The sequence below is a fragment of the Gobio gobio genome (genome assembly GCF_949357685.1).
Source record: "Gobio gobio genome assembly, chromosome: 7".
Lineage (NCBI taxonomy): Eukaryota > Metazoa > Chordata > Actinopteri > Cypriniformes > Gobionidae > Gobio > Gobio gobio.
This window is the reverse complement of record NC_137103.1, coordinates 4,753,227-4,766,697: the sequence shown is the minus strand read 5'-3', so window position 1 is coordinate 4,766,697 and position 13,471 is coordinate 4,753,227. Positions and strand designations below refer to the sequence as shown.

The window sequence follows — 13,471 nt, the reverse complement described above, 5'->3', positions numbered from 1 at the left end:
GATGAAAAAAATATAAATAAAACGTAGTTTATAGTTTATAGTTCAGTTTTTAGGTTTCTCTGACAATCAGCGAGATGAGCAGACGTTATGACTGGAACTTCAGGTTTTATATCATTATACTAAAGTGTTTAAACGCGTTTAGCTCAAATTTTACTTGTGTTGTACTTTGCCCTGTTTAAACACATGTTCCGAAACTCCACCCTCTTACAACACTTGCCAGGAAGAGACTGACTTGTTTTTTTTCTCCTTCCTTTTGTTCGCTAACTTTGTCTCGACAAAAGCAACAAAAGGATCGGCTATCAATGAAGAACAAAGAGAAAAGCGTTCAGGAAGGATTTTTGAAGAGTTTGTTTATGAACAGACCGCAGATCTTTGTGATTCTCGTGGTTATTCATTTCTGAAACCGTTGTTCAGAAAGTGAAAGTAAAGTTGATATTCCTGGAGGTCAAACAGTGAAAATGGCTTCTCTCTCTGAAGATGATTTTTCTTGTCCTGTGTGTCATGAAATCTTCAAGGCTCCTGTTCTTCTGTCCTGTAGTCACAGTTTCTGTAAAGAGTGTCTTCAACAGTTCTGGAAGACCAAGAAAACTCAGGAGTGTCCCGTCTGCAGGAGAAGATCCTCAAAACATGAACCTCCACATAATCTTGCGTTACAAAACTTGTGCGAGTCATTCCTGAAGGAGAGAAATGAGAAGCGTTCATCGGGGTCTGAGGAGATCTGCGGTTTACACAGTGAGAAACTCAAACTCTTCTGTCTGGAGGACAAACAGCTGGTGTGTGTAGTGTGCAGAGATTCACAGAAACACATCAATCACACATTCAGACCCATCGGTGAAGTCGTTCCATCATATAAGGTAAGACGGATAAACACTTATTACACATATGTTATAGAAATCTCTAGATTGTCACTTTAAATTCTAGGAGGAGCTCAATTCAGCACTAAAGTTCTTACAAGAGAAACTTCAGCACAATGAAAACATTAAAGGAGAGTTTGAGAAAACAGCTCAACACATCAAGGTGAGGATTGAGTCTTTCGACATATTCAAACGTTTGTTTAGAAGAGCTGAATTGATTTGTATGATATAATCACACAAATGTACAGTTGTTTACGTATATCAGTGATCAAGTGTGTCCACCTCTGTCAGCTGGTTATACAGCAGTGGGCGGAAATCAGTGTTGGGGAGCAACTAGTTACATGTAATGGTTTTATGTATTTTAATTACAAAATAAATGTAACTGTAATTCGTTACAGTTACTGAGAAAAAAAATGTTTAGTTAAATTACAGTTACAGTACTTATGAAAGTGTTAACGATTACAAAGGGGTTACATCTGAATTTCTGTAAAAAGCTAGGATATGTTACAGTATATGATCACGCTATCATTCATTCAAGGGCTATAAGAAGCATGGAAAGATTTGATTGAAAAATAAGAACTTAAATCTGTTCTGGCGAGTGTATGTGAATCTGCTGTCTGTGTGACACACACACACACACAGCACACGGCCACATTGAGTTCTCTTTCATGCCTGAACTGACAAAAACACACACAAGTATGCCAAAATGCCCGCTTTGTCGCGTATCCTCATAAGCAGAGTCTTAAATACGTAAGTCTTAAATTACCGTAAAGAGTTGTGAGGACATAACACAGTGTCCTAACTAAGCGTGACGTTAAAAGGCATCTTTTCCATGTTAATTAGAGTTTTTGTCCTAACCAGCCATGACAGCGACACGCAATAAATCTATTTTAGAAACGGTTTCTATTTCTGCGACGTCGCGGCTGGAATAACAACACAAAACATAATATCAGGAAGTGTTTATGTGCTTTATTTAATGTTAAAAGCGTGTAATGTGACTTTGAATATCATTTAGTGCTCAGTCGTACTAAAAACAACAATAGATAAATTACCTCATATCTTGAAATTAAAGTTCAAACTGTGAACAAACAAGTATATTCTATGACAAAGATTGTTTTAGTAACTCAGTCTGTATTTTTAGTAATGTTTAAATGGTGTAATATTTGTGAATTTGATTATGTACTTATCTCTGGTGCCGTACACTTGCTGCGAGAGCCCGCCCACATGCTCTTCTGATTGGCTGTGGTTTTTGATTGATTTGTCGCATCTCGTAGTCGCATTGCGTCTGGTGTGGACAGACAAATTGCTTGTCGCTGTAATCTTATCGCATCGCGTGTAGTTAGGACGCGGTGTAAGATATGTGTCAGATCCGTGTCATGTGCAGCCTAATAAACATTTATGTTAATCAAAGAACAAAAGACCAAGAGAAAATCACTCACTGCTCTTGACTGAACTGTAGCTTTAAGAAGAATTAATCTATTATTTAAAGGGGTTAGTTCACCCAAAAATGTAGATTCTGTCATTAATTCCTCACCCTCATGTTGTTCCAAAGCCTTAAGACCTTCATTCATCTTCAGAACACAAATGAAGATATTTCTGATTTACAATATAAAAATATACTAAAAACTTTAATGTCAAGTGCGATTAATCATGATTAATTACATAAAAATGTTAATTCATTTTTCTAATCTATAGACAGCACTAGTTGAATTTATTGCTTTGCCTGTTTTTGATGTGCTCGATGCCTCCAGCCACTTAAAGGCCGTTTAGTAAAGCGATGCTATTCTGATGCTTTTGATTAGTTCTCTTGTTTGAATGTGCAGTTCAACACGTCTGCAAATGACATTAATCCACATCGCCGCTGAAAGCTTTAGGCTACAACCGGTCTCAGAGTTGCCACCATGAGTGTTAAGAATGTGTTCCAGAAATTTCATCCAGAAATCAGAAAAGGGCGCAAATATAACAGTTCCGTCAAAATATATTTGCCAACTATTAAAATGCTATAGACTATTTCTTGTTATGTATCTATATTTAACCTCAGAACAACCTCAAAGTAAAAAGAGGGGCTAAAGTCTGATAGTGTGGTGGCTGTGCTTAAAAACTAATTAAGTACTAATTAGACTACTAAACTAAGTCTGACAGTAATCAGTGTTGAGTTGGCTACTACTATAAGGTTAACCCTTCCTGGCTTAAATGTTTGAAAATGAAAACAAACAGCTGAAAAGTTTCCTTAGAAATTTAGAAAAGTAATCAAATGTAATCAGTTTACCAAACCTGGTAACACTTTATTTTAAGGCTCCAGAATAATGCATTAGTCAAGCATTAATTAAGGGTTAACTTGTTCACAACTAAGCATTAGTTAAGCATGAACACACTAGTAATTAATGATTAACTTTACATTTTAAGGGTCCGTAATTATGCATTAGTTAAACTAGTAATTAAAGGTGAACTATGTAGGATTTTTGCAGTAAAATATCCAGAAACCACTAGGCCAGTGTTATATATTTTGTTCAGTTGAGTACTTAGAATATCCCAAATGTTTCCAACTATTTGTAAATCGTGAGAAATTGCTATTTTAACCAAGGAACCGGGACGTGTGAGCTATGCGTGTGAGGGAGTCGCCTGTCGATTGCGTCCTATCTGCGTCACCCTCGGTTTCCGGTTTTATTCAGTGAAACACTTTACTCTCACTGCAGTGTGAACAAGTGTCATAGCAGCCGCCGAGCGAACATCATAACTCCCTTTTCAACACACTCAGATATATCTAATACGATAAACAGAGTTGCGTTACCTCAGACTCATGACTGGAAAAGAGGAAGTGGCGCCGGCAACCGTGTCATAATAAAAGTCCCGCCGGCGACTATGCCATAATAACAGTCCCGCTCTTCAATCGCTCCTGCGGCCTTGCTCCGCTCCACAACACTCGGTCCTGCTCTGCTTCAGACTACAGTAATGTTAATAATCGCATCCATGAACATGATTTCTGCCCGAGTCCTATCCTGACTGTTTCCCACCGGCTGTGAGGTGAAGACCACATGTCCCAAGATTCTGCGCTCAAACGTGGCGTCATCAAACTACGCCTTTGTTTTGAACAGGCGACCTCTAGTGGACGGAAAAGTTACATAGTGTAGCTTTAATGATTTGCTTGTTCACAATTATGCATTAGTTAAGCATGGACACAAAAGTTATTAATGATTAACTTAACATTACAGTAAGGGCATATTAGACATTATTTACAACTTAATAAGCCATATATGATTTTTCTGTAGCTGTGTAATTATATGTCTGTATTTTCTGTTAAGTTAACTGAACAATAAGCTAGTAATTATGTTTAATTACTGCTGATTTTGCCGTTATAAATTGCTAAAATAGTGTAATAAAGACAATTTGAGCCCCTATTCTGAAGTGAAAGTTTTATTCTCATTAATTATGGCACTTATTGAATGATATTTAAGTTTATTAACCAGAATAAGCGAATAATTAAGCCTAACTACCATTAATACAGTACTAATAAAGGCAATTTGACCCCCTATTCTAAAGTGAAAGTTTCATCATCATTAATAATTACTAGCTTATTGTTCAGTTAACTTAACAGAAAATACAGACATATAATTACATAGCTACAGAAAAATAATATATGGCTTATTAAGTTGTAAATAATGTCTAATATGCCCTTACTGTAATGTTAAGTTAATCATTAATAACTATTGTGTCCATGCTTAACTAATGCATAATTGTGAACAAGCAAATCATTAATTACTAGTTTAACTAATGCATAATTACGGACCCTTAAAATGTAAAGTTAATCATTAATTACTAGTGTGTTCGTGCTTAACTAATGCTTAGTTGTGAACAAGTTAACCCTTAATTAATGCTTAACTAATGCATTATTCTGGACCCTTAAAATAAAGTGTTACCAAAAACGGTAATAAGGTAATCGAAATAGTTACACTTCTTATTACATTTTAAATAGGATGACTTGTAATCTGTAACTAGGGATGAAACGGTATGGAAATTTCATATCACGATTATAATGTTATGTTTTATAGTTTTCTTCAAATGATATGAAAGTGTCCACAAAGAACAGATGCACATACTTTAAAACATTTCAACAAGTTTTATACTTGAAAATTAACAAACAACAAATAAATCAAGCAGCTCTGTGCACTTTTTTAAGCTAGAGTCTATTCTGTGGGATTTCCTTCCTTATAATGGCCATCGTCAATAGCAACGCATAACGCAAATAATAATAATTTGGTGTAAATATAATATCTATATTATCTCTATAATATATTATCTATATAATATCTAATATAATATTATCTCTGTAAATATATTCTCAAGCAATATTCTCATCAGTGTTCTATCAGCTATGACACATTTAAATCTAGCATATTTTGTGTACAAGCCCAAACAGTATCCTAGTGAAATAATGCATATCCATATTTTCAAATGATTTGAGTTTATTTTATTAAATATCAAAAATACCTGACACCTAGATGAACACTTTACAGCTGGTTTTATGACTGTAAGTCATTCTCTTCAAATGCTATTGAAGTTAGAAACGTGTAAATCTTGTATGTAACTTTAGAGACGGTCCCTGAATTCACGAATCTCAAACGTAAAGCCAACTTTATGCCAGTCATATCAGATATCAGCGCTGTGTTTGTTTGAAACTATTTTCGGTGCTGAAATAGAACAAAAACAGTCAAACACTGTATGATGAATGAATCTCCTGCGTACATCGCAAGTTTTGAGTGCAGATTTCAGTGAGTGAGAGCCGCTCTGAACAAAACTCTGGCTAATCTGAATGCCTCTGATTATTAGAAACACATGTGGTTGGTTATAATGCGCAACGCGATCATAACAGATGGCTTTTGAGAAAACTATTATAAGTTCAACCGCCAAAGTGGCTAGTGTGAGTGGTAGTAATACCAGACGTAGTTTTGGTATTGAGGTCAAAGTCCACTTGCCTTGCGTTCGTAGTTTTGAAGTGTTCCCCCTATTACAGTGACTTTCTTCTGGCATGTTCTGCAGACAGGGCTACCATCTTCAATTAAGTTTCCCTCAGGGCTTTTGTAAAAGCCAAAATATGACCACACCTCAGATTTGGTCCTTTTAGAGAAGACTGAACAATCCCCCGAGTGCTGTCACTGCCTTATGCCATTTCTTCTCATTCAAAAAACAGCTGCGCCTGCACCAGACTGACGCTGACTGGACAGGATTTACCACGCGTTTTCAAAATCGTGATAATCACGCGCGGTATTAATGATAATCAATTTTTAAACAATATTACTAACCGTCAGTACCAGGCACGTGCAGAGGGGGGGGGGCTTTGGGTGCTCGAGCCCCTGCCCTTTTTCAAAATGAATCAAAAGTGCCCCTCTCAGACAAATATCAATGATAATATCGTGGTCAATAAAACTAAATAAATGTGATTATTATAACATGAAAATGCATACAATAGTAACGGACGGCTCAAAAGTCGGACAATTTCTGTTGAGGCGTTGCCGTAACGCGTTGCTATGGGTCGCGTGCGTTTTGATTGACAGCTGATTTTCCACTGTTCGGAAACGGCTCTCGAGCCAAATATGGTCCTTTCAGAGAGTGTGTGGCCTCACGGGAAAAAAGTAAACCAATATTTTTTAATCAGAGCTAATGTGTTGATTTAATTACAAAGCTATATATTAGCTATATATTTTAAAGTATTACACAATTCACCAATGCCCATTTGTCATGTATAGGCTTTACGCCAACCAATCGTGATCTGGCAAAGCAAGTTCAAATTCCATTGGGCGATGTGAAGCGGTAATTTTCTGTTCTTATTCATAAATCGGTTGAAAATTACATGGACAGACAAACTAACGTTTGTGGAACAATTTCCTGCGGTTTGGCTCATTTTATAAATTGCATCACTGACAAAATGGATTTTAACAGACAACAAACAAATTCCTGCACAAAACCACAGCATCAAAAGTCGCATTAATGGTAAGTAGTGTTAATTTCACTTGTATTTATGTAGCCTATATTGATACATAATTTACTATTTCATGAAACTATCAAAGTTAACAAAACCCAAGTGCCACCGGCACCTACAGGCCTATTAGGCTATGTGAAGTGTAGACTGGCGAAATGGTTACGTGAAAGGACTTTATTATACTATTTTTGAATATTATGCAGCATTATGAAATAAGTCTCTTATGTTCATCAAGCCTGCATTTATTTGATAAAAAACTGCAATATTGCGAAATATATTAAAATAATGGTTTTCTATTTTAAAATAATTTAAAATATAATTTATTCCTGTGATCACAGCGGGATTTTCAGCATCATTGCTCCACTCTTCAGTGTCACATGATCATTCAGAAATCCTTCTAATATGAGGATTTAATGTCAATGGTGGAAACTGTGATACTCTTTTCAAGATTCTTTGATTAATAAAAAGTTAAAAAGAACACAATGTAATAATATTTCACAATATTAGGCTACTGTTTTTTTTTCTGTATTTTTGATTAAATATTTACATATTTATTACATATTTATATATATATTTACATATATATATATATATATATATATATATATATATATATATATATATATATATATATATATATATATATATATATATTTACATATTGCCCCTTTTTTACATTTGAGCCCCTGCCCCTGACGAACTCTCTGCACGGCCCTGGTCAGTACATTTTATCGTGAAACCGGTAATCGTTCCATCCCTATCTGTAACCTATTACATTTCTAAAGTAACCTTCCCAACACTGGCGGGAATAATGTGTCTAATCCCATTGGCTAGCACTCACCTTCCGTGTTTTCATTTTGGGGAACACAGACAAAGTGATTAATCTTCATGAGCCCTGAACTGCTGATATTATGCATCTAAGGATGTGATTGATAATGAGCATTTTCACCCTACAGACACAGAACGTCCACCACTACAGTACTAGTACTCCAGAGATTAAAGCTGTGGTTAACTAACCCACATTTACTCACTCGCTCTTCATGCTGCTCCAGAATCAGTTGCGTCTTTGAGATGATGTGAATGTGATGTGATTTCAGTCTCAAGCTGAGCACACAGAGCGTCAGATCAAAGAAGAGTTTGAGAGGCTTCATCAGTTTCTCAGAGATGAAGAAGAAGCTACGATCACTGCCCTGAGGGAGGAAGAGGAGCAGAAGAAGCAGATGATGAAGGAGAAGCTGGAGGAGATGAACACACACATCTCAGCTCTTTCACACACAATCAAAGACATGGAGGAGATGATGAGAGCCAGTGACGTCTACTTTCTGAAGGTCTGATTGGTTGATCACTGGTTGATTGATTGAGTTCTTGATGATCAATGGTGTGTTTGTTCTGCAGGAGTTTCCAGTCTCAAAGGAAAGGTGAGTGATCTGCTCCTGTCTCTGGTCTCTCTGGTTCTGATCCCAAGCCACTGGAGTTCTGACTCCTGAATGTTCTTCCAGAGTCCAGATCTCACAGCCGGATCCACAGATGGCTTCTGGAGCGTTGATTCATGTGCCACGGTACTTGGGCAACCTGCCGTTCAGAGTCTGGAAGAAGATGCAGGACATCGTCCACAACAGTGAGTCTGACTGCAGATCTGTTGCCCCTTGATCACTGTATGAACATCAGCATAAAAGCAGCTGTTGATTGTGTCTCATCAGCTCCTGTGATTCTGGATCCAAACACCGTAAGTCCATGTCTCATCCTGTCCGCTGATCTGACCAGTATGAGGTTCAGTGGGAACGAACAACAGCTTCCTGATAATCCAGAGAGATTCGACGTGTGTATCTGTGTTCTGGGTTCAGAGGGTTTTAACTCAGGAACACACAGCTGGGATGTGGAGGTTAAAGAGAGTGACTGGTGGAGTCTTGGTGTAACTACAGCATCAATCAAGAGGAAAGGAATTGTTTCCTTTAAAACTGGTGTCTGGAGTGTGACGTACGGACTGGATGAATGGGCTGGTTTCTGTGTTGAACAGGATCTTGAGCGTGTGAGAGTTGATTTGGACTATGAAAGAGGAATGGTGTCATTCTCTGATCCTGTAACTAACACACATCTACACACATTCACAACTACATTCACTGATACACTCTTTCCATTTTTTTATACTTATTGCTCTCTGAGGATCCTACCGTTAAATAGTCATTAAACATTACAGCTGTAGTTCTGGATTGACCTGCTTTCGTCCTTACAAAAGGCCCTATCTGTCAGGGTTCTGTCACTTCGGTCTAGTTTACTTTTGGTTTTGTGACAGCCCTGACACTCCTGTATTGTTTGTCTTGTCTTGTGTGAGCGCGCAGCTTTGAGCATGCTCGAGCTGCGTGCTCTTCTGTCCTTGTGAGTTTTGTGTGTGGGGCGTGGTGTTCGGATCCCAGCACTTCGGTCTAGTTTGGGTTTCGGTTTTGTGTTGGGATTCGGACATTCATGCTTCGCGTGTTTGTTTTCTGTCACGAGTGCATTCGCTCGTTCTCGTGCGCTCTGTCTTGTCGTGTGAGCGTGCGCTCTTCTGTCCATGTGTGTTGTGTTCTGTGTAGCACGCGGTTCGTGTTTACATCGGCCGCATGCTTCCATGTTATGTTTTGTCTTATGTTGTGTAGCACGTGTTTGGTGTTTTTCACTGGCTGCATGCTTTCATGTTGTCATGTTTTGTATGAACATGCAGCTGAGTTTTCTTGTCAAGTGTTTCTTTGTGCCATGTGCTCATGTCTATTGTCTAACCCCGCCCACCTTGTTTCCTGATTATTGGTTCATTTGCCCCACCTGTCTTCCCTCGTTACCCTCTTTTGTTTGTTCCCTATTTAATATCCTTGTGTTTGCAGTCCTGCGCGGAATCGTTGTCAAATGTACCTTAGGTTTTCCTGCTCCTGTCAAGTCAAGTCAAGTCTGTTTTTCCCCTTCGGGGTAGTTTGTTTTGTCTTGTTTTATTTTATAATTATCATTAAAAAGCCCATATTCCTCTGCACCTCTGAGTCCTCGCCTCATCCCTACAACAACCCTGACACTATCATACACCCGGCGCAATGTGACGCCAGGCACGGCGCAAGTGTGTTCTGCTAGTTTCAGCCGGACGCAGTTCTCATGTTCATGTCCAGCTCCACGTTGTTTGAATATCAAATGCACTGGCGCATCTGTTCACCCATGGGCGTCTGGTCTGAACACCAGGTGTGTTCAGGATTGTTGGAGCATTGCTATTGTGAGGAACTGAAAGCGACTGCGCCAATGACTATTGGCTATTTAAAGGGTGTGTTAGTAATATGAGCCCATAGCGGGTGCAAAACGCACGTACACTCTTATTACACACACAGGGACGCACAGCAGCCCACAAACATTTTTAAATTGTGACGAGTCTCCTGTACTATCTGATGCGGCCGGCCAGTGGATCAAGTGAACTATGTGCACCTGTTCTTCCCTCTATAAAGCTTGGGCTTTGTTGCTTGCTTTTGGTTTCTTTGCTCCTGGCTTTGGCCCTGGTTTGTTTAGTTCGCTTCTGTTATTAATTTAAACTTGCTTCTGTCTGATGTCTTGACTTATCAGGTGTCTGACAGAAATGGTGTTTGTTTGTGTTGATTTCTCCTTTTATATATCTTTTCATTTACGTTAATAAATCTTTTGTTGCAACCCTATCAACCTGACTATGTCCTCCATTTCATCTGTCACAGCTTTGAGCCGGTCGTGACCAAATATTAAAAATAACAGGATTCCTCTCTGGAGAAGTGCTCAACCTTCAAATGACTTTACTTGTTGAGGCACATGACTATTAACTAAATGTTAAGTAATATGTCATTGTGGTTATGGCTTTTGAATTAGTTAATAGTCATGTGCCTCAACAAGTTAAGTAATAACATGAATCGTTAGTTAATGATTAATTAAAGCAGACAACTGGAAGTTGAAATGCATGGCTTTGACCCATTGTGGTAATTAACACATGAATTTACACTATTATTTAATATGATATGTTATTAGGGAATTAATACATTGACACATTTAACTATTAATAATTTAATGATTACTTAATCTATTAAGGCGAGACACGGCAGGTGAAAACATCGTTTTTTCATGCAGTGGTCAATTTTGAGATTTTGGGCCAGTTTGCTCCCTTAACATGTAAGCTTTCATGTCAAAATAAAATAAATGTCAACATTACACATTAAGGGGGTTATTTCATTATATTTTGTCAACTTGCGCCTTTAGATTTCTACCGGAAATCACCAAAAAGTTAGTGTTCTAACCATAGGGTTCTAACGCGAGCTCCCGTGCCGTCTCCATTCACAGAAATACGCCATGCCTGGTATCATTGTAAAGCTCTCAGTCTCATAGACAGCACTATCTTATCCAAATATGGCCATTTCCTTTGTAGAACTAACCAACCGCGAAAGTTTGCCGGGGAATCTATAGCCGAAACCCACATCTGATTGGTCAATGTGAATTTCCGACTACATGATTGGTTCTCACGCGTTACGCTTCTTTGTTTATTCTGCGCCTCAGAGAAAATGCCGACAACACCTAAATCAGCTAATAAACGTTCACAGAAAAGACGGAAACAGCTGTCACTTGCAAGAGATAGTACAAAGAAAGTAAACAACAGATTAGGCGATGAAACCCCGATGAGTGCCTCATCGCGAAAGATATCCTTTGGAAAGGGAAAGAGAGAGTCTGTTGGAGAAAATGACAGCCCTGCCACACAGGAATGGCTCATAATTCACGTTGCACGATTGAATGCATTTGTCAGTGATTTGTGTTGTCCTAAATGTGCTGGATCAGGGCTGAAAATTGACATCGATCCACAGAATCATGGGTTCTGTAGCAGTGTTGCTGGAGTGTAGTCTGTGTGAGAGAGATAGGTACTGCAGAAGTGTTTACACATCTACGCGTCTGCAAGACGAGTCCAGGAACGACGTTGCATTTGATGTGAATGTGCGGATGGTGCTCTTAGCACATGAATTAGGAATGGGGTATGCAGCTCTCAAAAAAATCAGCAAGGTGTTGGGGATACCTTCCCTTCACCTTAAGACTTATCAGAGACACAACAGAAAAGTGACAGGTATGAAAAAGGTTGAGCCAGAAAACCACGCAGTATAGTGTCTAAGGCTGCGTTCACACTGCAGGCTGAAACGACCCAATTCCGATTTTTTTGCCCTTATGCGACCTGTATCTGATCTTTTCATGACAGTATGAACGACACAGATCCGATCTTTTCAAATGCGACCCAGGCCACTTGGGTAAGTGGTCCAAATCCGATACATATCCGATCTTTTGAAATGCGTCTTCAGTCTGAACTGCCAGGTCACATGTATCCGACCCGCACGTCGTTGATACGCGACAAACGTCATCATTGTACGTTGAAGTAGGCGGGAATGAGAAGATAAACAACTAGGGCGGACGATGCTGAGACCAGTCAGTGGAAGGGAAGCGAGATTTCGGAGTTAATTAATATTTGGGGGGACAGCTCTATTCAGGCCAAACTCGAGGGCTCTTATCGGAACCGGGCGGTTTTTGAAAACATTTCCAGCGAAATGGCGAAACAAGTGACGTCGTTGACCGTTGATTACTCTTCTGCGCATGCGGGTCACTTCTGGGTCATTTCACGTTCACACAGGTCGCATTTAATTGGAAATGTGAACGGCCTTGCAAAAAAATCTAATTTTTTCAAAAAATCGGAATTGAGCATTAAGCCCTGCAGTGTGAACGCAGCCTAAATGATTTCGTCTGGTGGATATAGTGACATTACATTTACATTTCCCCTCATAATGTACATTATATCATAAAAATATAAACATATTTATAAATAAAATATTAACAAATACATTTTATGATATTCAGGATATTTTATTGGACATATTTACTTTCACGCACACATACACATAACATGGACAATACAATCATATAAGAATCCACTGTCTTTTACAAAGTAAGTTAAGTTATATGTGCACTATGAATAAAACATGATTTTAAAAAAATGTCATTGTAGTTGCAGAAATTGAGAGAGGCTTGGGGTCACTGCACAAGGCCAGGGAGCAGATCAGGCAGGCTTATGCTGAGGTTGATGCAGATGCAGCAAAGTTACTGATGGAGGATGAAGATGCAGTTATAAACATCAGTGTGTCTTTTGATGGAACCTGACATAAAAGAGGTTTCACATCAAATTATGGCATCGGTGTGTGCATTGACGTCCTTACAGGTTTAGTAATAGACTTTGAGGTCTTGTCCTCCTACTGTCACGCATGTGCCTTAAAGAAAAGTGCCAAGCGAGAAGGAAAAATAACAGGCCAGGAATTTGAGAACTGGAGGGAGACACACACTGACTGTGCTAAAAATTTTGCAGGCTCAAGTAAAGCAATGGAGCAGGAGGCAGCTAAGAGGATGTGGGCCAGGTCAGTCAGTCGTTACCAGGTGCGATATACTGAGATGCTGTCAGATGGAGATAGTGCTGCATTTAAGGAGGTGGTTGCCCTTAACCCATACCCTGAACATGAAATTCTGAAATTGGAGTGCATGGGTAATAAGCGCATGGGTACAGCACTTAGGAAACTAAGTAAATTAGGTAAATTAGGGGGCAAGGGTCTGGGCAAGCTGACTGCCCCTAAATGTAAAGCCTTGCAAA

General features: G+C 38.8%; 1 protein-coding gene across 1 annotated transcript; it reads left to right on the top strand.

Moving 5' to 3' along the window:
• Positions 1-200: 200 nt before the first annotated feature.
• On the top strand, positions 201-11,019 carry LOC307128955 (zinc-binding protein A33-like). Its single transcript, XM_079821045.1, has 7 exons — positions 201-854; positions 922-1,017; positions 7,929-8,159; positions 8,227-8,249; positions 8,331-8,449; positions 8,532-10,583; positions 10,685-11,019. Exons 1-6 carry the CDS (start codon positions 459-461, stop codon positions 9,017-9,019), a joined length of 1,353 nt encoding a protein of 450 aa, XP_079677171.1. The 5' UTR covers positions 201-458; the 3' UTR covers positions 9,020-10,583; positions 10,685-11,019.
• The last annotated feature ends 2,452 nt before the right edge of the window (positions 11,020-13,471 follow it).